At 38.9% G+C, this 27,408-nt stretch overlaps 1 protein-coding gene across 1 annotated transcript in view; it reads right to left on the bottom strand.

The window, feature by feature from the left end:
• Positions 1 to 27,408, bottom strand: part of PTPRQ (protein tyrosine phosphatase receptor type Q) — a 179,005-nt gene that overhangs the window by 5,648 nt on the left and 145,949 nt on the right. The window contains exons 34-43 of the mRNA XM_065403406.1: positions 26,619 to 26,718; positions 25,601 to 25,729; positions 17,341 to 17,367; positions 16,579 to 16,660; positions 11,303 to 11,393; positions 9,761 to 9,837; positions 6,343 to 6,477; positions 6,106 to 6,231; positions 4,152 to 4,300; positions 1,752 to 1,887 (exon numbers count right to left, since the gene is read on the bottom strand). Of these exons, the coding sequence (XP_065259478.1) occupies positions 1,752 to 1,887; positions 4,152 to 4,300; positions 6,106 to 6,231; positions 6,343 to 6,477; positions 9,761 to 9,837; positions 11,303 to 11,393; positions 16,579 to 16,660; positions 17,341 to 17,367; positions 25,601 to 25,729; positions 26,619 to 26,718 (1,052 nt within the window). The remainder of the gene's footprint in view (positions 1 to 1,751; positions 1,888 to 4,151; positions 4,301 to 6,105; positions 6,232 to 6,342; positions 6,478 to 9,760; positions 9,838 to 11,302; positions 11,394 to 16,578; positions 16,661 to 17,340; positions 17,368 to 25,600; positions 25,730 to 26,618; positions 26,719 to 27,408) is intronic.

The raw sequence follows: 27,408 nt of genomic DNA, 5'->3' as shown, positions 1-27,408 counted from the left end.
TTACACATCACCTTCATCTCACTTCTCATATTCTCCGATCCAATATGGGTAGCAGGAATCTTTCCCAAACTGAACAAGCCTCCTTTTGCAGGGCATATCTACACAAACACTTATTGCATAGCAAGCTGGGAGGTAAATCTACAGTGCTCCAGCATGCTGCACACTAACTGCCTATATGGACCCTTCTAGTGAACATTAAAAGTTCCCTAGTGCACTTTGCTGTACTGCTCTTTCAAACCGTGGCAAGTCAATGCACACTAGGGAACACCTAGTGCACATCAGCAGGGTCCACATGGACAGTTAGTGTGTGGCACACTGGAGCTCTGTAGATTAACATCCCAGCTAGCCACAAACTAAGTATTTGTATAAACATGCCCACAAATAGCTTTGAAACCATCAGGCTGTACTCGGCAGAATGCCAGCAGGAGACTAAATCTCAATATAAAGCACCGATAAGCTTGTAAGTCACCTCTTAGACAAAGAGGTTCAAATTGATACCACTCTCTCTGCTGGCAAGGAAGAGTATGCGATGAACTAGCAACTGGGTCAAGAGTGACCCTTCCAAAGGGTCTGAACCTGCACCCATTGAAGTCTGACCCCAACAACAAGAACACACCCCTTATTAGCTCAGTCTAAGACCTGCGGTTCTTACAGCTAAGCACCCTTAATTATAGTGGTTGAGTTAGATCAAGGATCTCAAACTTTTTCATACTGTGTACTGTATCTTAATATAGATGTTATCTCATAGCCATTTCCTTTTCCATTCGTGGGTGACATCCAGACCCTATTAACGTCAGTGGGAGTTTAGCCACCTGCTTCAATGGAACCAGGGTTTCACCTCATGATTATATAAGAACCCTGAGGCAACTACAGCAATTGCTTACAATTTAACTGCTAGAAATAAGCAGGAAGAGTCAGCACCATGTTAAAAGCCTGGTCTCCAGGGAGTACTGGTGCTTCTCACACCACAATTTAAGAGCCTCTGAATTAGATAATACTATTAGACCTACAGGAATGAATACAAGGATTACACTGAATTGGTGCATTAAGGGCAGCTTTAAATTCCACTAAGGCTCCATGGAAAGCGGCAGCATGTACCCAGATCTCTAAGCCTAGGATAGTCCTTTTACTAGCAGTTCAATTATTTTTCTCTTAATAACTTAGACTCACCTTGCATATGATTGCTAAAAATGTATCTTGTTTTAGGCCCATAGAAGTCTCTTCAAACACTTATCTTACAAATACTGAAGAGTGCATATAACTTAATTCACTTGTGTAATCTTATTTAAGTCAATTTAAAATAAGTCAGTCAATGGGACTATTGATATGGGTAAAGTTAAGCACATGTTTACATTTTTGGAGGACCGAGCTCTATATTTATATAAACTTACTTGTCAGAAAGAAGTTAATAAAGCCAAATATAAGAAGATATGGGGAAATCAGTTTGGGTTTAAAAAAATTACCTGAACCTTCACCCAAAATTCAAAATAAACCTTTTTACAAAGTCTGAGAAGGTTTGATTTACTTTTTAAAAACACTACCTTTCATCTTTCCACTCCTTGGCTGGGAGAAGTGTCAAAGACCTCAAGAAAGCCTACTGGTATAATGCTTCCAATCCAACCGGGAGCAGGAAGTACTAGAAAACTTACAATAAGGCTGATTTTCACAAGTTTTGCTGCTCATTTTTGCAGTATTACAGAGAACAAAATGTTTTCTTAACATAGGATGTATATAAATTCTATATGTCTTACCAGGTTCTGTACCATACACATTCTCTCACTTCTCAGCTCAGCTACAAGTCCATACATGTCCACAAAATCATGATCATTTATATGTTGTGTTAAGTGATCAAGTGCAATATAAACCCCTGTTCTTCCAACTCCAGCACTGTAAAGAATATATATAAAATAAAATATAGTTTTTACACTAATTATTTTAATATATATAATTGCAAATCTTCAGTATAGCAGATCCAGTGGCTGGAAGTTGAATCTAGACAAATTCAGACTGAAAATAAGGCTTACATTTTTAATGGTGAGAGTAATTAACCATTGAAACAATTTTGCAAAGGTAGTCATGGATTCTCCATCATTGACAATTTTTAAATCAAGAGTGGATGTCTTTCTAAAAAGATATGCTCTAGGAATAATTCTGGGGCAGTTCGATGACCTATGCTATACAGGAGATCAGACTAGGTGATCACCATGGTCCCATCTGGCCTTTGAATCTATGAATTCAAAACCTCGAAAAATAAATTTATCATGAAAAGAAAATTGGGCGAAAACTAGAATCTTTATCCACCCTCTCACTCTGGTACCTTTATTGATTGGGATAAAATGGAATCTAGATGTGAACTCTGACCTGGCTTTGGTTTTGCAAAGCCAAAGCCTGACTCACGAGGTGCAGCTAAATCAAAACTATCCTATTTAGCAAACTGTAGGAATTGGAAGGAGCCAAAAAGCTTTTATATGAATCCCAACAAACTTTGCTGGTTTGAATGCAACAAAACTGCAATCACAAGGTTCTGCAAAACTGAAACTTGGATTCCTTGGTGCATTTCTATTAAAAACTAAACAAAACAAAGAGGACTTCTATACAGTGAATTGTTATACAAGAAAAAACATTTGAAAAAAGGTGGGAATAGATAGCTAGGCTGAAGTGGCAAGTCCAACACACTTGTGGCTAGGGGTATTCTTCTTAATTAAGGGGTTTGAAAATTAACAGGGTTACCTTAAAATCATTCCCACATTTATAAGCAAGCAGTGCAAAAAATGCTGGGCAGGAGTAACATGATCACGTTTGCTCACCAAATGTGTGACTGCACTCTGTAAAAGCTGTAACATGTGAGAAGCTCTGCTAAGTGGTATTATAATAAATGAATCCTGTGGTTATGAGGACATGTGTTGCTGCTGCAAGGTCATAGTGACATAAGCAAGGGAACATCCTTAGTATGGGCTGTGGGCCAAATTCTCTGTCCCCTTTGCAACTCTCTGCAGTGCAAAGGGGATGGAATCTGGCCCTATCTCCCATCTGAGGACAACCACCAGCATGGGGGAGTCCTCAGAAGCATAGAGCCAGTGTAGTTGCCTCTTCCACTAGCCTCTAGTGTAGGGGTTGCGTTGGGAGCAGGGAAGAAGAGTGGCAGGAAAGCATTATGTTCCAGCAGTGGCCATTTGGTGGATAGTCTCTTAGTGGCATTGACAGCTGGAGCAAGTTAGAGAAGTCCCAATGCATTATAGGCTGAACACAGATGAGGGATGGAGCAGAGAATTGAGAGCTGAAACCAAATCGCTCAGTGTCCCCTCACACTGAGCGCAGCAGAGAATCTGGAACAGGGTTCTTAGCCTGAATCACTACTTCAGAATGTGCCCACTGAGTCAGTGGGGACACTGAGAGACCATCTGGAAATGTGGAAAGAACTGTATAAAATGCAGACCTGCTGACCACCTTACTGAAGAATTAGCCTTGCTCAGACACTGACTCTTTGAAATGATAGTGTAATGGTGCAGAGAATGAAATCAATGGGAGCGATGAGAGCTGAACACATCTCAGAACCAGACCACTTATTTAGCTCCCCAACATATAGATTTGGGCATCATTTTTAGGATCCAATTTTGAAATCTGGCCTTTGAATATGAAAGGGATTGTAGATACAACCTTCTATTCCAAGTCTCCATTCTTTGCTGGTTCCCATATAGTTTCTGTCTTCTGATAATATATGATATGTAGATTTTAAATAAACTTTTCAACATTTCTTCCTTAAAGAAAGCTATAATTATGGTAGAAGTCATTAAAAAGTCAACATTTGTCAAGTGTTACCACACACACATCTCCTATTTTAAGTAAATAGGAAATCTGAAGTGAACTTTAATGTGACTGTATGGTAAATACTGGAATAACTCTTTCACTGACATCATATCAGTTGGATTGCATGGGGTGGAAGGGAAAACACAAACTGGTCTTCTACCTCCAGAAAGAGTTGAGGAACATTGTTTGGAAACTTGCACTGCTGCCAGGGCTATACTCTGAATAAAAGAGCAGCCTTTTTTCCCCACTGCTTTCAATCTGGCAACTTTCCTGCATACTAATATTCACTTAAATAGTATAACACTTTAAACTGATTTCATGTATGTACTTAATTCTCTGCTTACCTGCAGTGAACAACCATAGGTGTGTTATCATGTGCTCGACTTGCACGGATCAGCTTGACAAAATGGATTAATGGTGCTGTAGTTTCAGGGACTCCATGTTCAGGCCAGGCAGTAAAGTTACACTGACGTACCATCATACAATCCCCATGCTGGCAAGCACAAATTAGATACAAGTTCTGTATTAGAATTTTGAAACAGACCCATATTAGATCTAAAAGTGAACTGCACTGTAACACCTAAGTTTCCCTCGCACATTCTTCTAAATAACCTTACCTAAAGAGGAAAGTTTGAGACTTACACTGTTGTCAAATGTACTAGCATCAGGAGATAACTTCTTGTGCATGGGTTTAATGACTGTTGTTTATGGGAAGCTGGCAGCAGTCCACCCATGGGAAAGTGTTAATGACCTCAGCCAGCAGGAGACTCAACTCTCCCCTTGACTTTACAAGCCAGACGGGACCTGGGTCCAATTTGCAGATTACAAAGTGAAGTGTCTCCAGGTCTTCTAGTAGCTCAATGAGCAAAGCTGGCTGAAACTCAATCAGAGAAGGTGTTCCGTCTGACCCTTCCCTATACTGACTTGCTACTGTCAAGGCAGCCAACTGATCCAATTCCAATTACTCTTTGGCCAGAAAGCAGGGGGAAAGTATATGTGAGCGACTACCCCACTATAGCAGTTATGATAATACATAAAAGCAGGAAGTGACAACCTGACTTCTTAACTACTGTATAATGCATAAGGACAATTTGGATCTATGTTAGTAAAGTAGGATGCGGTGACGGGGATTATGGATGCAAAATGTACATGTTGACTTGCATGGAAAAAACCTTAAATAAATAATCAATAACTCATCCATTTGTGGGTTTAAAACAAAGAGCAAACTGAAAGACAAAAATACAGGATACTTAATCGGCATACTGATAAATGGCACAATTTAAAGTGTAATGTATTTTAGTGACTGCATATGGAACGCTTAGAGAGCATGACTTGTGTTTTCTGAAAGCCTCATATTGGTTAACAGATATGAATTTGTGTTTTGCCAGCATACATTTCTGGCTGTAAACCCCCTTTTACTGTGGCTGCTTCTGTGTTCTGTTTTAACTACAAAACAAATTTATCGTATCTCACAATCTTGTTTTTAAATGTTTCATTGCTCTGTACTATGTACACAATGTATTCCTAGGAGTCTGATAATTGGGATGTTGCCTACTTGTCACCCCTGTTTCCACTAGTGTGTGCCAAGAAAAGATAATGCATCTTTACGTTTGGACATGGAGGGTCACATCCTAGGGTCTGGCAGAATTGCACACTATATATGTCAGTGCTGGAGGTCCAAAGGAGGCATAGGATTGTCTTGGCCACTATATGCAGGACTGATTCCTGAGCCTAAGTGCTCTTCTAGTTGTTACTGGCTGCTAATGGTTCCAAAAGCCTGAAACCACAGAAAGTGCAAGTGGTGTTAAGACACAGAGAGCCACTTGTATTGAGGTGAATCTCCCAGGGCTGGTTATGCCAGCTCTATAGTTCACTACTGCTGCTGATGCAGTACAAAGCAGCTGCACTGTTCCAGAGAATCTCACCCTTCATTGCTTTATCTGGGAGGGATGCATTAGAAGGGATTTTTATCATTCCCAAATTTTTATAATTACTCCCTTCCAGAAAAGATATTGAGATACTCAGGTAGAAACTTTGACTCCCAGCAGATTAGAGATTCAGTATCCCTGATATTCTACTTCCTATCATCTGGGTTTCACATATCAGTTCCATGCGACAGAAACTGGAGACAATTTTCAAAAAATTAAAAATATTCAGAAAAAACAGACAATGCAATGTATGCAAATTTGGGATTAAAAGAAGAACTTTTAGGGACAGCTGAGTGGGATGGAACACATTTGACATTCACTGGGATTTAAGAGTGTATTTTTATAAAAGCATTTTTCACTTTTCCCTTACCCTTTCAATTTTTAGATCCCTGATAGTCCAGTCTATGTGAATATCTTCCACTAATTTGGTAATCACTATATCTCCAAACACAGTCACTGGTTTGTTGTCTTCTGGCCAGTATTGGTGACATCTTACCTGCAGTCAGAGGACACTGCTTATTAACAATGAACATATATAATTCTGATAGAAAGCATATATAATTGACAGTTATTGCATGCATTGTTAACTGATATGCCAGTAACTTACCCGTCCTTTTTCAAAACATTGCGTAAGCATCACAAGCGTTTTTGCTCTAGTCTCCCACACCATTCTCCAGAAATCACCCACTGTTCCTGGTAATGGTCCCTGAGTAGCAATAAACTCATTTGGACACAAATAGCCCTACAATGAAAACATTTAATATATATGGATATACACAAACAAAAAGTGTGTGTGTGTGTGTATGACTCATAATTATGCCTGCCGCCATATCAACAGAGGTTGTGAATTTGTCAGATATATAAATTAAACAGGGATAGGCCAGCCAAGTTGTTGCATTGGAAACCTCCAAGGAAAGCCTAAGTGATGTGGATAATTCAATACGTGAGATTCTTTCCATTGAGTAAGTCTGTTCTCAGCCAATGCCCAAATATGTTAGAGGCCCTGTGCTACTGGAAGTGGCATCCTTTAAAAATATGTTAAATTGAAGACATGGCTACTTACAGTCATTAAAAATATCCCAAGGTTACAGCCTATGGCTGTATTACCTTTACTGCAGAGTTTCACGCATGATCTCGGGGCAGCTGGGGCCATGGTTGTGCAGCTCTATTAGTGCAAAACTGCTACAGATCCAGAGCTGGTGGGAGCCCACATACATTGTCTTGTCCTCCAATTGATCAGCCCAGGTTCAGAGGTGGCCTTTTTCCTGCCAAAGGGTTGGGGGGAACCTCAGCCCTGAAAAGTGATGTTCTAAGTCTCTCTTTGAGAGAGGATCCCCTGAAGTCACCCTGTGGGTTTTTCCACGGAAGGGATGATCTTGGGTTTCTGTTTTTGTACATAATTCTAAAACGAATTAAACGCATGAGAGCAGTTTTTTCAAGCAGAGATTGCAATACATGTGCCCCTTGGCTGTCCTTCCACAGGATGGAACCAGTTTTCTTAAAGGGGCCATTGGTGCACCAGGAGCTCTATGCATTATATAAAATTAAAAAAATAAATGTTACATTGCAGAGCTGATAGTCCATCATGGAGTTCTGGTAATTAAACAGAACAAACAGTGCAAAAGTTTATTAGCCTCATCAAAACTCCTCAATGGAATTACAGTCCTATAATTCACAGCTGCCTGTTATTTATTTGATATATAATATACATAACAGGTGGCAGTGGGAAACTACACTAATCCTCCCTAGTTGAACAGTGAAGTGAGGAGCTATAACTCAGGGATGCAAAGCTCTGAGTTAATTATTTGCTTTCTCCCTTCGTGGGTGAACCAGTAAAAATAAAAGTAACATTCAAATTCCCACTTATTATATAGTATATACAAGGTGTTTCTCTCTATATCTATCTATTTATCTACCTACCTACTGCTAAGAGTTCTCCCATGCAGGCATTTCTGGTTGCTTCTGACTTATGCAGGCATAATGCCTTTTGTCACCATTGATAGGATATTGCAGCTGCTAAGGCCACCAATTCTCAGAGCTATAACTTTGCCCTTTATAGATCTCTCTCCCTTTCTCTGTGTGTGTATACACACACACACACACACACACACACACACACACACACGTCAAAGTTGTAGCTCTGAGAATTGGCGGGCTTGGCAGCTGCAATATCCCATCAATGGTGACAAAAGGCATTATGCCTGCATAAGTCAGAAGCAAGCAAAAATGCCTGCATGGGAGAGCTCTTCGCAGTAGCACTTTCCGCAGCCTTTTTGAAGGTGCTGTGTGAGCTTCCCAGCATCAGCTTTTGAATGCTAGCCAGTGAGGGAGAGTGGAGACCTGTCCATCTTCGGGCTGGTCTACACTGGGGGGGGATCGATCCAAGATATGCAACTTCAGCTACGTGAATAGCGTAGCTGAAGTCGAAGTATCTTGGATCGAATTACCTGGGGTCCACACGGCGCGGGATCGACGGCCGCGGCTCCCCCGTTGACTGTGCTACCGCCGCTTGCTCTGGTGGAGTTCCGGAGTCGACGGTGAGCGCGTTCGGGGATCGATATATCGCGTCTTAACGAGACGCGATATATCGATCCCGGATAAATCGATTGCTACCCGCTGATACGGCGGGTAGTGAAGACGTACCCTTCCACTCTACTCAGAACACCACTTCAGAGGCCCTGAGCATGGCAAACAGCACTACAGCTGTGTAACAGGATTTGTAACAGGGTGGAAGGTCTTTTCTGTTGACCCACCCTGTTAGAACACTGTATAAAGTGATGAGTAAGTTTTGTTGACTAATAGAAAGGAAGGATGATGTTTAAAACAGTGGGATGGGAGTCAGGACTCAGGAGACCAGTGTTCAATACCCAGCTCTGCTACAGACTTTCTGTATGACCTTGGGCAAGTCTCAGTGCCTCAGTTTCCTGTCTGTAATATGGAGATAATACTATTTTCTTTTACCTACTCTTTGCTGTCTCATCTATTTATATGGGAAGACCTGCATGGCACAAATTGTCTTTTATTTTGTTTGTACTGTGTGTAGTGCAATGGGGTTTTGACCTCAGTTGGGGCCACTGTAATAAAAACAATAAATAATTATAATAATCATTGCAAGAGGAATAGCTTGATTGTTTTACCAGGATGCACGAGGGGGGCATTACCATGGTTCAGGGAAATAAGGGCAGAGACAGGGAGATCCTGCAGGAAACCCTGAGAAACAGATAAGTGTGGGGAGAAATGTTCTGCTATTATTACTTGAGTTACCAATAGGGCCAAACTCCAGGGAAGGCATTATTTGGAGCAGGGTGGGAATGACATCTATTCTATTCTGCAGAAAGACTGGAGGAAAGAGACACTGTGCTCTCTCCCCTCCATCAACAGAGTATTTTAATAACCTATTTTGTCTATTTTCAAACACATCAGCTTATTCAATTGTATTAAAATATTTTGGTAGCAGCTATGTCATTGAACAATATCACAGCTACTGTGTTGTCAGGTGGCATATTTAAATTTTTCCTCATCAAAATTAGCATGAAATAATAAGGGCCACCATAAAAACACATTATCTATTGTTACAGGAATATTCAGTTCAGTTCTATTTATTTTTACATAGCATCTTTTATACAATACCCCAAAATCCTTAACTAAGAAATACAAAATAGCGCCATATCCGGCACCACTGACATGAATGGGATTTTCACAATTGGCTCCAATGGGAACAGGATGGAGATAATTTCCAGAAATGAATTAGCTGACTACAGTTGTTTTACTATTAATAAACACAACCCAACAATAAAAATGCACAAATCAAATTAAATGTTTTAAAACTAATTATGTTCAATGATACACTTGGACACATGAATTCATAGTGCTGGAAGAGACAGTGTGGCCACAACAGCTGCAGTAGATGGAAAAAACATTAGAAGCATGTTCTGATATAAAATATATTCCCTTTTAAGTCACTTTGTAAAAGAACATAAAAATAGAAAAAATGTGATGAGCATTATGAGAGACTTCCAACTTACAGACACATAGCTGGCATTGATGTAATCAGATCCTGGAATACCAGCATCAGCTATCAGCTTTACTCTGTTGTTATTATCTATAGCAGAAATAAAGTCTATTTAATTGAGATGTTTACTTGTAAACTATAGTGACATGCATCAGATGTTGCTATGATGCTGAGAATTCAAAATTAATGTTTACATTAGTTTATCTAATTTTATTGAATCTACCTTGGCAAAACAGTACAGTAATTGCAACTCCCAAGAACTATTTAACCAGCCTGTTTGGTTGTATAATCACTCTCCTTCCTTGCTCTTTACATTTCAATGCATTTTTCTCATGACGATTATTTCTAATGCAAACGTCTAAGGCCCCAATCCTGCAATCTGAGGTGTGCAGGCCTGTTGTGCCTTTGCAGAGCCAACTGCCTTTGATGAGGTGGTGCAATTGTGATGCGGTCCTCTGTCTGGATCAGACTACAAGCCTGGGCCTAATCATTTATATTTGTTTGTTCTGTTATATTTTGCTACCACCAGGCCATGTCCTGAGGTCCTTATTGAGCTTTAACTCATTCTTTAGCCAGGCAAACTCCTAAAACAGGAAGTCGGCGTAAGTGAGAACTGAGTAAAAATTGAGGAAGGACCTCAGAATTTGGCCCATTATAAGTATATAGAAGTGATGAAAAATAGGAAAGATGTCGTGTGTGAAAAAGATTCTGAATAGGTACATACTGAAATCAATTATCCATTTCCTGACATTTGCTTCTGCAAACCAGTAAAAAGAAAGGATATTATAAAACGAAAGATTTCTGACGCACTTCTGACAATGTTATTGGGTAACATGAATATCAGTTTTTAGCAATTGTAAATTAGAGCACAGAATATGTGTTGAACCAGGCAGCAGATAACAGGAACAGCTGTTCTGTAAAGTTAATAGCACAGAATGTAGCTACATTAACAGAGGAATGCCATGCCCCCCATCTCACATCACAGTTAATGCTTAAAATAATAATGGCATTTCTTGTCTTATTAACTGAAAAATGAAGCAGTGTTGAGTACAGAGAGACAGACTCCTGTCTCCTGTGATAAAATCTAGCCTTGGCTTATAAGTTATCATACAGTCACTCTGATCTTCAATGGAACTCTTGCAGCATATTTGCAAGTAGCTGTAAGAAAGCATCATCAGGCTCCCATGGAAAACAAATGCATAAACATGTGGATTTTACACTTAACTTACTTTTAACTAAGGGGAAAAGTCCAGGAAGAATGTTAAAGAGTTTGCTACTTGGGTTAAATTACAAAGCTAAGAAACTATTCAGGCTAAAATTTCTGGCACCTGCATGTTAAAGCTTGCGAGAGCAAGTTGAAAGCCATTTACAAATAACCCTTACTCAAACAAGTGAACAAAAACAGATTAGTTGATAGTAAATTGTAATATAACATGTACATTATCATAGTAACTTATCTGAGAGACCAAATGAAAAATTCAGATGCATTCCAAACATACACTGTACTTCTACAGTTAGAGAGTAAAAAAAGAGAGACTAGTTAGTAAAGACATACATGGCTTTATGTTTGGAAAGCGATTCTTAGACCTGTTCCAAGGCAGATCAGCATCAGTTGAAGCAAGGTCTTGAAGAAACTTGGGAAGTTCCTGTAAGATAATGTATATTTGTTAGAAAGCCTTTAAATTTGCGTTGTGTTCTGTATTACAAATGGATCAATAATATAATTTCCCCTCATATGGTCACTCCAGTAAAAGGAAGGACTTTTCAGTTCTACGATATGTTACACTTCTAAGGGCAGCTGGAGACACCGCAGAAGCATTTCACCTCACCGTCAACCCTAGTTACATCAACAGTGTCAGATGCAGAGCTGCAGAAAACACCATCAAGTTGAACAATTTAAGCTTACATGAACTTTCACCTTTAAAAGTCTGGATAAAGTCAGACTATCACCTTTTGTGTTTTTTCCTGTCTTTTCATGATGCCATATAATGTGGTAACAATGTCTTATGTGACTCAGCCTTACTTTTGAGAAATGCCTTTTCCTAATTCCTGTAGCTTGGGAGAGCTCTTGCCACAGCATGAGAACCAGTGAGCATTTAATCAAATAGAGACAACTGGCAATTAGTTATTGCTCACTGACCTGTTCCTGAGGGGGTTGGACAGAGTTATTTTGGGTTCAGTAGCAAGTGAATCATAGTTTCATAACTGTTCATGAATTCTATTACTCAGGGGCAGAGATAGATGAATCATTTGCAGGGAAGAACTTATTTAATGAAATTATATTATATATAAAAGCAGAGTTTCCTAGAACCTAAAAGGGTGAAGAGGAAAATATTCCATGAAGTCTGCTATGGGCCATCAAATGGAGACAAAATTTATGTGTGATCATTAATTTACCATGGTGATGGGCAATACAGAAAAACCCTTAGACAGACCTAATTTACCCACTTCCTTCTGTTTGCAAATTATCCACAACCAGACTAACTTTCATATTTTTCTTCATTATTTGATTAATGGTTTATATAAGCATATTTCAACCTATGGATTGCTCACAAATGATTAGCTGTACCTATTGTTCTAACTATTTGTTATTCATAATTTGCCATTTGTGCTGTGTAACTGATCACCTCCTTCACTTAATATTATTTCTGCTCCCTGGCTGAATTATCCCCAAAGCCAGAAAAGCTTTCAAGATAGCTGTGCCAACAACCTGATGTTAATTCTTGTCAAATACAAGTCTGCATGAGATTTCATGATAGTTTTCCCTTCTGTGAATATTCTTGTGACAAGAATTTCATGTACAGATATTCACAAACAGCAAATAATATAAATCATAAATAATGTCAAAGAGCAATGGTGTTTGTTATTCAAATTATTTTTCACAAATACTCATTTTAAGCATTCACACAGACCTACTTGGTGTCTTTAGTTATAGAGGACAACATAATTTACTGTACTTCATTTTCTTATTAGATTTTATTAATATTTGTAATAAAATATAAGAATTGCCATAATGAAACAAGCCACCCAACAATAAGCAAACTAGTCCATCTAGTCCAGTATCCTATGTCCAACAATTGTTAATGCCTGATACTCAGAGGAGGGTTCAAAACCATCATAGTGTGTCATATGGTGTGCAATTATATTCAGTGGGAAATATCATCCTACTTCCAGCTAATGAGAGGTCTATGCCCTGAACCAGCAATACTGGATGGCCTTTATCATTTTATCCTAGATAGTACAACTGCAGGTGCTCTTCTTCTAGAAAGGAAGGATGGTCTTATGGTTAAGGCACAGGATTCGGCGTTAGGAGACGAGGGTTCTACTCTTAGCAGTGCCACGCTCTTCTTGTGAAATCACACAGGAGGAAATCACTGCAAAGAGCAATTAGGTGCTCATCTTCCATTGAAAGTCAATGAGAGTTGTGTGACTCACTCCCATTTGTGCCTTTGAAAATCTCTCCCTTAATCTTCATAGGACCATATGCCTCTATACAACTCAGTGAATGTATTCACTCTCTAAGGTTAGCAATTCACCCTCTAAATTTACAAATCTCCTTACACATAATTGTTGACATTACCTCAATGTATGTTAAAGACTTAAACATCGTGGTTACCAGACACAAAGTTAATACAAAACTAAAGAAAATGCTATCACATGTTACAGAACACACATGTTAAGAAAGAGAATGGATTTAGCTATGGTTTCATCCCCTAATTAATAATGTCTGTTGTAAATCTTGCCCTGGATTAAACCTGTGGCCATTCCCAAAATTGATTCTTTCTTCATAGTCAATAGTGTTTCTCTCTTTTGTAAATAACATTTTAATTTATAAAACAGTAATGCCCTGATCTTGCAACTGGCTACACTTGGGAGGTCCCCTGCACCCAGGTAGAGCCCAGTTGATTTCTAGGGGTTGAAATCAGGATGCAATAATGGCAGGAAAATAAAGCTGGAAATGGACAAGTTATAATTTCCTGTATTCATAAAGGGTAACATTCTCCTCTCTTCACACAAATCTTCTGTAATTGGATTTTGTGTGGGAAAGTAAGCAGGGGTGTTGGGAGGAGGCATTCTCCCAAGGTCTATGGCCGTTTGCAGGAGTTTGGGCCATTATTTCCATGTTAAGTGCATATCCCATGAGACTGAAACTTGCTAATTTGAGTCTGCAGCAGAGAGCCCTCTGTAGTGCAGAGGCATCCTGTGTTGCTGCTCTAACTATGCCCCCATGCCTTGATCTGCCCCATCACAGCTCTTAACTGGTGCTAATGGCCTTGTGCCAGCTCTCTGCACCAGGATGAATTTCACCCCAACTGATTAATTTAGCACAGGATAAAGATTATTTGGAGTCTCAAATTCAATGATGATTTGTTACAGAAGGAATGTTTCTCTGTAGGTTTATAAACTTTACAGATAGTTCATTTATGCTGTATATATTAGATAACTTTTATGGGAATATGGGGACTTTTGTTGAAATAATATTTGGAGGTAGTTGGAGGTATTCATTAATAGCACTTAGAAAATATATTGTCAAATACTCACCATAACAGTATCAAATACTACACAAGCCTGATTTTGCATAGGTCTCAGGAGACATGCCAAACCTTTAGAAAACTGAGGAATCAGAAAATGGGTGAAGCTGGCCCACCACCAGTTAGCATGGCTCCTTACAGCCTCCTTGTCTGCACAGTTGACTGATATGCCTTCCACCAGGAGCACAACCTGCCCCTGAGTGCTGGATGGCCTCAGATAAGCCTTCTGGCAGATCTTTGCTACATATTGGACTTGGGGAAGCTGAAGTATAGTACAAACCCAAAGGGCACATAACAATTTTGAGTATGTCTACACTGCACTCTAAGCCTGGACTCTGGCTCAGATTTGAGCCCAAGCCTTGCTTCTGTCCACACATAAATCAGTCTGACTTGAATTAAGAAGCACTCAGGACCTGGGTCCTAGGACCATACTAGGGAGTGGGTCAGAGCCGAAGTCCTGCTGGGAGTTGGGTCCAATCCCTGTCATTTTGCAGTGTATCTGAGTCAGGAGATCTGCATAGTGCAGTATGGACACGTTAGCATGGCTGTGAGACCTAGGTCCAGCAACTATAAGACCAGATTTACAATCCAGCGTGGATGCTCAAGTGTGGGCTTGGAAACAACAATTTCATAAGCCTAGGTCCCACTAACCTGGGTTTACAATGCAGTGCAGACATACCCTTTGGTTAACTATGAGTTCAGTTAATAATTTGGTTAAATTAGGTTTTTGCTACATGTAACTTTGTCTAAGTTTTAAAAAATGCTCATACTACTACTACTTGATAGAACATTACGGTTTATGTTAGATTTTAAGTCATTTCAATGCAGTAACCTTTAACCCTATAATTGTTGTGAAACTTTAATGTCTAAAAGGTAACATTAGAAACTTTCCAGTGATGAACTTTAAAATGTCAACATGTCATTGCTAGGAAAACTTTTCATCTGCTCAGTCATGCATAATATAATTATAATCGCTCCTGTTCTAGTGAAATAACACTTCTACTCCTGAAAAAAAAGCTTCCTCTGCATTACTGCTCAGAAGAATTTTATGGTGCTTTTTTATTATTATTAAATCCAGCCCAATAAGACTTAAGGAGCATAGCCAAAAAGCTGTAGGAAATACCATTAATCTTTTCACACTTTTGTTGTTGTTCCCTGAGAAACTGAAATATTATAATCTAGTAGTATAAAAGTCTATTGTTTGATTCTTCATTTTTATAAATCCAAATAGTAAGCAATTCATGACAAATCTATAAATCCAAAATGGTAAAGTCACTGGAGATTGACAAATTATTTTTGTGATGGCAAATAACTGCATGTGTTAGACATGATGATGATAAAGATTCTGAAATAACAAAAAGAGAAGATAAAGTGTAAAAAGTAATTTAAATGTGATAGCCATAAAAGAGAAGTTACTTAAGAAAACAGTGAAAAGTTTAGTTGAGGTTTAAATGTAGTTTTGAAATTGTATATTTATTATATAGATGTCATGTGGGCTTTGAAAACTAATCATTTTTCAACAGGAGTCAGACGACTTGCCGAGTTACTGGCTCAAATGCTGCTGGCCACAGCCACATGAGCAGTTCCAGTCCCACTGAGGCTCTTCATAAGAGCAAGACAAGTAGGATTTGGCCTATTATATATAAAGAAATGAAAGTGTATAGCCCAGTCTTGCTCCCATTGAAGCCAATGACAAAATTCCCATTGACTTTTATGGGAACATGATCAGGCCCTGAACCTTTCACAAAATAAATGTCAGCTATGTATATTGGGCTTTTATTCTTGGAGCAAAAGATGTTGTTTAAAGTGGTTAGGTATATCTGAATGAAACCTGTATACAATCAGTTACAATCCAATACATATCATATCCTGATCTAAGCATAAAGATCTGATAAATATTTTTTTTTCAAAATTGAACAATATCATGATATGTAAAGCAAAAAAAAAAATTGCTGTAAACCAAATATTCTCAAGCTACGTGAATATTGCTACAATTTTTTAGAATTATCACTTTAATGTCACAATCTAGCTGACTACTGAGGATGGTTTCATGGCAGGAAGGGCTAAAGAAGATCATCTTCTGCTGACACACTAGGTGAATAATTCTGATCAGGTTGCAATGAAGACTGCACAACCTAAATCAGTGTAATATTACTTTCTAAACAATCAACCTAGTAATTGGGTATTGATTATCAAGGCCAGAATCCTTCATGGCCTTGCATGCTTAAAATGGACATGAAATGTGACACATGAAACGACTGGAGGTCTTGCAATGTTGTGACAACTGCTAGTAACATACCGAAAATTCTTCTTGAAACTTTAGGTTGTTGTCTGTGCAAAGTTCTTCAACATGTTGTAGGAAGGATTTCTTGCTTATTGGCCTAGAAGTAAAGACAGAGGAGTTAGACACATGTGAAAGTTGGGCTTTGGTTTGTTTGTTCTTCATTTAACCACTGGCTTATCAAAAGAAATTGTTATCCAGTTTAATAATAATTGATATTTACAGAGATAAAATAACATTATATAAATCACTGACATTGTGATTATTTGATTTGTTTAGAGCATTTCAAAATAAGAGCATCTTCTCGCTCAATTACTCCTCCTGATCTAGTTTTTAGCTTTAACATCCTGTTGAGTGGGAGTGTTTTTTAATAAATTTAGCATTCCGATGCAGAGTTTTGATATTAATGAAGTTTGTAAGGTTATCATTGTAGTCTAAAGTACAATAATATCTCTTTGTCGCACAGAAAACATTTTATACATTGCAAGGTTTTAGACATATAAAATATTGCAGTGACCTCATTCTCATAATGACATGGTTTTTAAACCCCAAGGAGTTTAAATATCCCTGTATTACTTCCCAAGCTAAAACACAGACATGCAGGCTTCACCCCAGAGAGAGAGAAAGCATTTCTCCAGTTACCATGCAATTAGTCATGCTTTTATGATTTATACGCAGCTTGGAGTTTTTTCTAATAAACATAGAAAAAGGAACCACACATTCACACTCAGCAAACTAGTGAATTGATAGCCATAATATAAAAATCTTTAATCAACTTACTTGATGGATTTTCTATAACTAAGTAACCTGTAACAGAGATTGTGTTAAATGCAGTAAGTCGTGAGTCAGAGAATAGAGTGCATTCTGATAAGGCTTTAGATGCAAAATTTAAATAACTAAAGAATCAGAGCTAAACTAATTTCTTCCATGGATTGGGATAATATTGTATTTTAGATGTCTTGGATAACTGTGTTATTGAGCTCTTACTTTATGTATTTATAAGTATAGCTGATGCAGTTTCAGCCTATTATTCTCTTCAGATCATTTTACCAATGTTCTGTTGTAAAAATGCTCACTGGCCCAAGAAATCCACACATCAGGTACACTGCTTTACTTACATTGGTCATTCCATTGTTTTGCATTAAGGATATAGTATAAAATGAAATGTGTTAATGTCATTCTTTTAGGGGCAAATTCAGAGACTCACTGTCAAGCCCAAGTAGCGCGATGAGCATTTGGGTGATAAAGGAAACCTGCCTCCCAGACCACGTAGCAGCTCTGGGGATGCTCAAGAAGACTACTAAGTGCACAAAGCCCTTTGTAGCTCCAACATGTGCCCGTCTTTCAAATCTTTGAGTTTTATGACTATATAGAAGCTAAATGGCTAAAGCCAAAAGGTTTTCAAAAACCGGTGAGTAGGTTCCTAACTCCATATTTAAGCCCCTACATAAGTGACCTAACTTCAATGGGAGTTTCTGAGTGCTCAGCAAATTTGAAAATCAGGCTACATATTTAGGCTCCAAAGGCCGATCCTACAAAAGTATTTCATATTGAGGCACACTGAAGGATCAGGGCCTAGATGTTCTATTTTCTTCTACATAGGTTCTTATACTGCGCTTATCACCGTAGTATGTGAGCACCTTCCAGAGGTGCATCAAGCACTATCAATTTAGGGACCTAATTTCAAGGTACTCAGATTTGCAAATCTTGCCTAAAAATCTCTAGCAAAGAATTTCAAAATGAAAAATTTTGGTCCTTCCAAAATTTACACCTTTAACATTTTTCTCTCTAAAATCGCATTTGCTTGGAAATTAAACCAATTAAAATGTATTTAACATATTTACCTCTGGAATGCTTTAAGTACTGTAAATAATCATCTGGCTTTCCTTTAATAATCTTATTAAGAATTTGGTTTTAAGAAGCTGTACTTTAACATTTTTTAGAAAATCACTGTCTCCTATCCTTTGTAATAAATATATTTTAGAAAAAGAGAAATGGAAATATGAACGAGAAACAAAAACAATATTAAAACAACTGCAGAGCCATATACTATTAAATTATCTGCATAACACTAGAGAAGTTAATGTCAAGGCTACACTATATGTGCACTGGCGACATATTTTGTGTTGATATGGTCATTTTCTCAAAACAATGTAAACTGGCTAGTGCAACCAAATTACAGGAAATCTGTATCCAAAATAAGGCTTACAAAGAACTTGATTCTGTCCCATTGAAGTTAAAGGGAATTTGGAACTGACTTCAGTCGGAGCAGGATTACACCCAAAGTGCCCAACCAGGACAGTTAAGGCAGAGGTACAAATCCAGAAGGGGCAGAAAAAGGGAGTGAAGAATGATAAAGCATTGACACCTTCTGCATGAACACAGAACTTCCCTGTGGAGTCTGTTCACACGTTTCACTAGCACATATTGTATTCTGGTCTTACTCTATGGCCAAGCCTGCATTTACTTGGCACATAAACCTTGGCAGCTTCAGGGAGCTAAAGTTTTCTCAAGGAGAGACTATTCTTAAATAATTACGCCAATGTATTGGGCACAGATGTGCTAGCCTTCGAGCATCAGGCACTCCTCTCTCTTTATAATTTTATTGGACAAAATTCTTATCAGATTCTTCAAAAAATGCTGCTTGCTCTTCCTTTATATTTGAATTCCCTGTCTTCCCCTTGGAGCAACGGAATAAAAGTCACGTCCCAATCGACATCCCAATAATTTCTGAGATTCTGTTGTCTTCACTCCCCTGAAACTGCTTGTGTTTAATAACTTACTGCACTAGTAGTTCTGTCGTTTGGGATTTGACATTCAATTTACACATCACATGAGCATTCAGAATATGACACTTAGCGCCTTTGTGGTCAAGATATAGTGAACCCTACAGCCAAGAACATTGAGACAGGACCATCACCAACATCCTTTGCACTCTCATTGGCAGTGCAACAAGGGAAGTCAAGCACTGAATAGGCATGGAGACAAAATGTGCTTCCTTCTAGCTCACGTATGTGTTACTAACCAGAAGATTTCTATGTTCAGTGCTGGTCATCTGGCACCTTTCACAAGCACTAAATGTTTTTTAAGTAGTTGGGCTAATTGGGTGCCTAAAGTTTAACACTTACCTCCATAATTAGACACCTACATGAAGGGTCTGATTTTCAGAAGTACTAAGCTTTCACAACTCCCTACAGGGGTGATACAGAGGGCTCAGCACCTGTGAAAATCAGGCCATTTAGTACCCATATGTGGATTTAGATGCACGATCTGAGGCTTTTGAAACCTTGTTGTATAAGGAGCTTTACAATGAGTGAACTGTGCCATGATGAGTGTTCTCTTCCAAAATAGCTCAATGGAGTTTTGCATAGCACAATGATGCTTGGTTGCAAACTTTCAGGGGTTTAAAAATGCAGCATATTTTTCTCAATATTTCTAAAATGAAACATTGTGATAAGAGGTAACAGTTTTATCTTCTTACAGTGTTTTTTAATGTACAAACAGTAGTCTGCCAACAGCGCAGCTTCACTCACTTTCCCGTCTTCTGTATGAAACATCATGATGCAAATATCATCAGATCATGAAAAGTACAACTCATACTCAGACTGTAAAGTACAACTTCCCCTATTTCAACAGGATAATTTAACATTTCCATTTAAAGGGGGGGAAGTAAAGCATTCTCTAAGCTAAAGAACACGTTGTTGCTTTAAATCAGATTTTCTTTTTAAACAGTGTATTGTTTCACATATGGGAGTTTTTGAAGTCTATCAAAAATCTGAATCCCACTCAGATTACTTCTGATTTGTGTTGGCAATGGTAACTGAAGACCATATAGTCACACAGACTCAGCTTTCTCTCTGGGTCAATCAGTTGAAATCTATAGGGAAATACAACTTTGTCCAAATGGAAAACTACAGAAATGAATATATAGACTAAAGGCTTAATTCATAAGCACCATTGACACTTGCTAGGAATAACCGAGGAACTAATTTTTAACAAGTTAATTGAGACCTACATAGGGCTTAACCCTTCACGAGTGATCAAGGGCGATAGGGAGAGGATACCAGGCCCATTCCCTTCAACTGTACAGTGGCCAGGCAAAATCTTGGTCCTTGGTACACAAAACTGAGGGAATGTAGCACTGACAGTTGCACTAGAACCTCTATAGGGGGCATGCAGGGGGCATGATAGCACCCCTCAACCCCATCCACAGAAGAGCTGGGCTGGCATGGGGAAAGGGAGAGTGTCCCCCATATCTTTTAAAGGATATGACAGATGCTGCTGTTGTATGTATGTCCCCCCATCACGTCACAAAGCATTGTATCTGCCTCAGGCACAATGCATCCAGGAACTGCTGCTAATATTTGTAGTGTCTAGATCATTCTGTGTGAGTTGTGTGCCAATGTCAGTTGTGGCAAGGTGGCTGCCACACGTAAGGTAGCTATCATATGAGGCATTGTTGGGTAGAACATCCTTTGATTGTGCAATGTTCATACAGTACTTTCAGTGGATGCCTCAGCAGATCTTATAGCCCTGATGCTCACACTCCTCTTACATATGGTTTGCATGGACGGTGGGTGCAGTTAAAATATTTTGTTTTTAATCTTTTTACTGGTAGATAAACAAGATTTTATTAGTTTAAGTAGGTAATCCCTACATGTATAATGGAGAATACTGCCAGAACCAGTAATATTGTATCTACTGGTAAACAAATAAAATAATTCTTTGTAGGCCAGATTCTCTGTTCCTGTGCAGAAATGGAGGAGTAAGGATGGGACAATGGTGGCTTTAAGCTACCCCTGGATCTGCTCTATTCTTGACTGTGCCTCATGGGTACTATAATTTACACTCAGTTGTAACAGCCCCTCAGGGCCCTTCTGCAACCAAGAATAGCTACAGCACAATATTCTCAGGCCATGTCTTCTCCTTTCCTCAGAAAATGCCTGGCATACCTCCATGCCAGGAGGTGCAAGGGATGGTAGTATTCCCTAAGGCCCATTTTCACCAGGTTTACAGCCCCTTTACATCACAGACATGTGAAGGGACTGTAAATGAAGAGAGAATCTGTCCCTTTAACTGGACTGTAGATCATGACAGTGTTGATTATGAGAAAATGCTACATGGTCTGTGTGATAAATTGGGGATATGTCTGTGTCAAATTGTAAATGCCATCTTGTTTGTGAATGCCATTTTGTTCCTTGGGCTCCTCCTGAGAAGCTGGTACAGAGAAATCGAGTGCCATCAACTCTAAATGTCGCTCCACTACCAAATCCATCCACAAGAACAATGAACTCTCTACATGGGAGTTTGGATGGGAGCTGGAGTGGAGTTTCTCAGCCTGGATAAATGACCAAAAGGGTCAGAGATTATATTTAAGTGGGACTTCAAGTGCTTCCAAGAGTAAAATGCCTGTGGTTATGAAATTCCTTTGCTAAGTCTGCATTCCTTGCTTGTCTGCCATGTTGTCCCTGAAGGGGTTAATCAAGAAGTTCAAAGCACCCACAATAAAGTGGAACACTGAGGGAATGTGTATAAGCAACTGGGGGCTCAGGAGGACTGTGACACTCGTTTTGGGGTCTAAGGCAGCTGGACTAGAGAGTCCCACTGCCCAAGTAGGGTGTCAGACCCAGAGCTATGAACAATGACCAGTCACTAGCCAGACCCATGGGGTTTAAAAGCACATAGGATCTGGAGGTTGGTTCCACTCACAGCAGATTGGTATGCATCCAGATAAGTGGATTGGGCCAGGTTGTGAGAGGCTGCAATAAACAGGAATTGATATAATCACAGGTGTACATGTGCTTGGTGAATCCATTCCATGTCTCTACCTAGATAGATGGGCTTGATTTGATTTAAACAATCCTTGATCTGTTCAGTTCTTGCCTGACTCATATCACCTAAGGAGATTAACGTGTCTCCACTACTCTCTCATGTTAGTATTTTAGCAATTATTCCCTTCCAGCAAGTTGCAAGAATCTGGCACATATGTATCAGATATTAGTGAGTTGGTGTTAGAGCTAGTCAGGAACTTTTCTGAGGCAACTTTTTTTTCTGAAAAATGTTTATTCGTCTAAACCTAAACTGCTTGTTGAAAAGGTTTGGGTTTTTTTTCCTTTGGTTTTTTATTTGTTTGAAACAACTTTGTTATGAAATGTAACTTAATTAATATTAAAAATGTTTTTGAAAAGGTTGAAAATGAAATGAAATACTTTGATTTGCCAAAACCAATTTTTTTTTTCAGTTTGTTGGTTCACAATTTTTTTTTTTGAGATTTTGACTTTTTGGCCCAATTCTGGGTGGGAAAAAGTTTTGAAATCTTGGAAATTTTCACAAGATGGGAAAACCACTTCCCACCCTGTCCTACTTATTATGTGGACCTGTTCCGCATGTTCCTGACTATCTGAGCCAAATAATCTTCTATGCTAACTTACATCAAATGATGTATGGTAAGCCAGCTGACAACTGGCAGAGCACTGTGTTGTGCAACACACCCCTACACAGAAATGTGGGGGAGGGAAGAGTGGGGATGGGTGGTTGATGCAGGAACTGGCTGTACATCAACTAAAATTTCCCCCATGGTGAGGGAATACTTAGCTAGCCAGTTACAGAACATTGTTTTTAGTGCTTCACATGATATAGGATAAGCAGGAAATGATACATATGGACAGATTCCTTCCCCAAACAGGCTCATTTATGCTGCTTAGATGGCACAGATGATCTAGAATCTGGCAGTAACTTGCTAAGTATTCCCTCACTATTTGAAAAGCTGTGGCTGGGCAATTGACTCTATGCATGTAATAACTGAACCAACTCATGACAGTGAGGAAGTGCAGAAATAGGAAGTAGTGCTATATTTTGAACGTGCAATTCATTTGTGATGGTCTCAGTGTAATCATCAGCATGTAGCATAAGAATTTAACATGCTAACATGACACCTTTACATTCCATATCACTCTTATTATATCAGAGCCAGAAAGTGAAAGTGCCTCAAAATAAAGTAATTGGTAGGGTAACTAAAACTGCTTAATTACTGCTCAGTAAAGTCCTTGCTGTGTATAAATCACTTAACAAACTGCACATAAATATGAAATATTACAATTTTGTAGCCTAACCTGCAGGGTTTGATGTTATATAAATCCAAACTGGTCATAATTTAGACAGAGCAGTGGTAAAGTGGAATTCTCCCATGTAACATGGGATTTGACCCCCTGGAATTTTTGCTGAGATCTTAATGGGATGCTTTTCGGTAGCATGGACAGTACAACAGGCAGCTGAGGAGAAACAAAAGGATTTCTCCTGAATATGCAAATTCTAACTCTTGAAGAAAAGTGTAAGGCCCAGTTTTGAACTCCAATTGGTACATGCACTCTAATTGTGCTGTCTCCTTTTTGTATGTCTGCTGAGGTGAGCCTGACATAATTTCTGTTAAAAATAGCTCTCCTTTGTTTTAAAATAGTTGCAGAATTATAGTGTCTTAACATTAATCACTGAGATCAAAGATGACATGTTGACAAATACAATCATTTGTCATTAGCATTACCATATAATAATATAAATTGCTAATACTAATTTCATTTTCATTACCAAGAACACACTTTGCAAAATTATTTACTTTGGACAAAGATCAACAAAGTATAGTAGCACACAAGTTACACAACATTATGGAAATCACACCAGGTCTCTTCAACAGTTCAATAACTTACTGGATGACAAATATCTCCTTGTGTCTAAAGAAAAATGAGGAGTATCTGGAAGTAAAATCCATTAATAATTTAGTACACAAACAAAAATGATATTGTTCTATTTTGCTAGCAATTTTCAAATGTATACGCTGTAGGAAACTTCTCAAATTAATGGACAGGGGCATTTATCTGGTTTACAGCTACAAAGGTGCAAAGGATTGTGTCTGTCTGTTGAAAGTGAACATCTCCATTACTGTTAATGGGTATTCGACTATATTATCTAAACAAAATGTGGCACAATGTCCACACAGGATGCATTGCATTCATTTGCACCAGAGGATTCTCAGTATGTTTGACCATGTGCTGTAAGTGGCCACTCTTGAATGCACACATTTGAACAGCTTTATAATGCAATAATCCTTTTTTGCACCATATACATAGCCATAAAACATTCAAAACAAACAGGTCAATAGTTACAGGCTTCTTCAAGCTACCCATAGTCTGCAACAGTAGGGTGCTTAACTCCTAGGGCAAGGTAATCTTAGGCTTCCAAGCTTTAAGGAGATTGCCTGCCACAGTGCTTCCCATTCTATGTGCTGTGTGACAGAGTAGGGAAAATACAGCCATGTCAATAATATTTATCCATCATTTGCTAATTCAGTCATAGCCCACTGTTTAGAATTTTCATGATATCTATCCGTGGAATAATGTGGCAATTTCTGACTACCAAAAGGAACACAGTACAGCTTCCCTTCCAAACAATACATGGGGCAAGAGTCTCTGTCACTCTGTGAAAACCCAGGAAATCTGCCAGCTGAGTGGCCTAAGGCTACCACATGCTTCTCCAGGGCCTGGGTGTATGGGTGTGGCTAGAGTGTTTTCATGTTCCAGAGAAACTCAGCTGCAAAATAGGTCCCCTTGTGCTAAAACATTTTCTAAATGTCAATTAAACAATGACTATGTTGTTACTGATTGAGCTGAAAAAGACACGGTTTAAGGGTTTGGTTCTTTTGGGATGTTTATAAGTTTGCAATCCACAGAAAACAGTGAGCCATCAAAATACTGAACAATTTCCCATGTTTAAAAAATGCAGCTCCTTTTGCCATCAGAATTAAAGGATGATTTGCACTTAGAGCTTTATCTTATTGTAACTTAGATCTTTATCTTATTATAAAAGATGTGAAGATTAAGTAATATTCTACACACTAGTCAGAAGTGTCTGGAGGATGGAGGGCATCCTTTGAAAGAGGATCTTAGTGGCCTGTGTAAATAAGAACACCACAAACACTTCCAAACAAGCAAAGGTCAAAAAGGGGTCATGGCTACAGACTACTGCTTCGCCTAAGGAGTATTCTTACCGAGTAAATCTCTCATCCTTCAGTTCCAGGTCTGCCACTGTGATCAACTGATCCAGCTTGAATTTAGTGTCAATAATTTCTGCATCCCGCGGGGAGTAGGTGCCTCCCTCTTTTTGCTTTTGTCGGATTCTAAACCAAAGATCATAACAAAGTTGAGAGTGAATGAAAAAGAATATTCAAATGATTTATTAATTACATGTGAATTAGAAGGATAGATTCAGCCTTTCATAGAACTAGGAGTAGAGAAGCTCTAAAAAACCAATACTTCCATTTTTCATTCTGTGATGATAACAGCAAAACCAGTAACATTTTACCCATCTCTTTGAACATTTTTGTCAGCATGCATTTTAGCTCCATTTTACTGGCAAAATTCTGACAATGGAGAAAGTTTGCCCCAGAAATTATTACTACTTGGACCTGATTTTCCTCTCATTTTCACTAGTGTAAACCAGAAGTAATTCAACTGAATACAATGGAGTTATACTAGTGTAAAATGTGTGTGAAAAGAGAATCAAGCCCTTATACTTAACTCCTGTGTAAACTCTTGACCTCCATTTCTTATTTTCCTTCAATGCCCTAGTGAACTAGCAGTGGCAGCATAGCACCTGTGGCTAGTGAGCGAATGAATGTCATTCATGCAGCAGTTTGCCTACTTCTTCAACTAGGCATCTATGCATGCTATAGGTTACCTCACCTAGCATCAGATTTCTGATTTCTCAAATACAGGTGTAATTCCAGACTAGCTCCATTCACTTCAATGGAGCTACTCTGGAATTTCACCAGTGTCACTGAGAACAGACTTTGACTGGCTGACTTCAAATCAAGCTGCTCACCCTCTGTAATGGATGATAGTAAGTTTCTATATGATAAAAAATGGTATTAAAATGCAACATAATTTAAGGTATCAGGCTGGTTGCATATGGTTCTATGTATAGGATTTATTTCTTCTATATGTGAAGACATATTTGCATACAGATGAAAAATAATGTGTAGTATTGTATATACAAAGAAGTCTTACCTTGCAAAAGCATAGATTGCCACCACAAGAAGAATTATGGAAAGTATACACAAAGTAACTGCAAGTATTATTTCTACAGCTCTTTCTGACAGTCCCTCACCTGCAACAGAAAGTGGGCAATACTGGGACTGAACATTTGAAGAACAAATATCTGAAGACTGGATTGTCCTTTGACTACTTTTGCAAACAAAAGGGAATCAAAACCGGCACATTTCTTGGGTCAGGGTGGGAGGAGGCAGAGTTGGATGAGGGAGCCCTGTGCTCCCTTTTTCCTGGCAGTGAGTAGGAGCTCTTCTGCCAAAGCTCAGCAGTGTCTGGACATCACAGGATTTTAGAAGTGGGACCAAGAGTGGGTTGAGCAGAGGACCAGCTGCAACCTCACCAGCGGCTGAAACCATGTAAACCCAAGCGGCATTAACTCCTGCTGGGTCCTCCTCTGCAGCTGCCACCATGCACCTTGTGGCAAAACAATAGATCACTGCACAAGGCCATGCTTAAAGGGTAGGCCAGTAAAGTAGCATGGATGAGTCTGTTCTGTCTTCCCCGTGGAAACACTCCGCTTTCATGGGGATAGGCCTTCCCTTACCTGTGGAGCCCCAGGATCCATGAGACTGGGAAGCAGCTCTCCTTGTCTACTCTACAAACCTTCCCAACCTATTGATTACCTAGAAACTTGGTGAGACCAATCTCACTGAGCTTCGTGGTCCCTCTGCCTTCATCCCATGGGCCTCTCAAAGAAAATCGAGTTCCAGGTATTTCATTCTGAAGACTTAGTAAAATAGGAGGCATT

This window comes from Emys orbicularis, chromosome 1, assembly GCF_028017835.1.
Source record: "Emys orbicularis isolate rEmyOrb1 chromosome 1, rEmyOrb1.hap1, whole genome shotgun sequence".
Lineage (NCBI taxonomy): Eukaryota > Metazoa > Chordata > Testudines > Emydidae > Emys > Emys orbicularis.
This window is presented reverse-complemented; position numbering and strand designations above follow the sequence as displayed.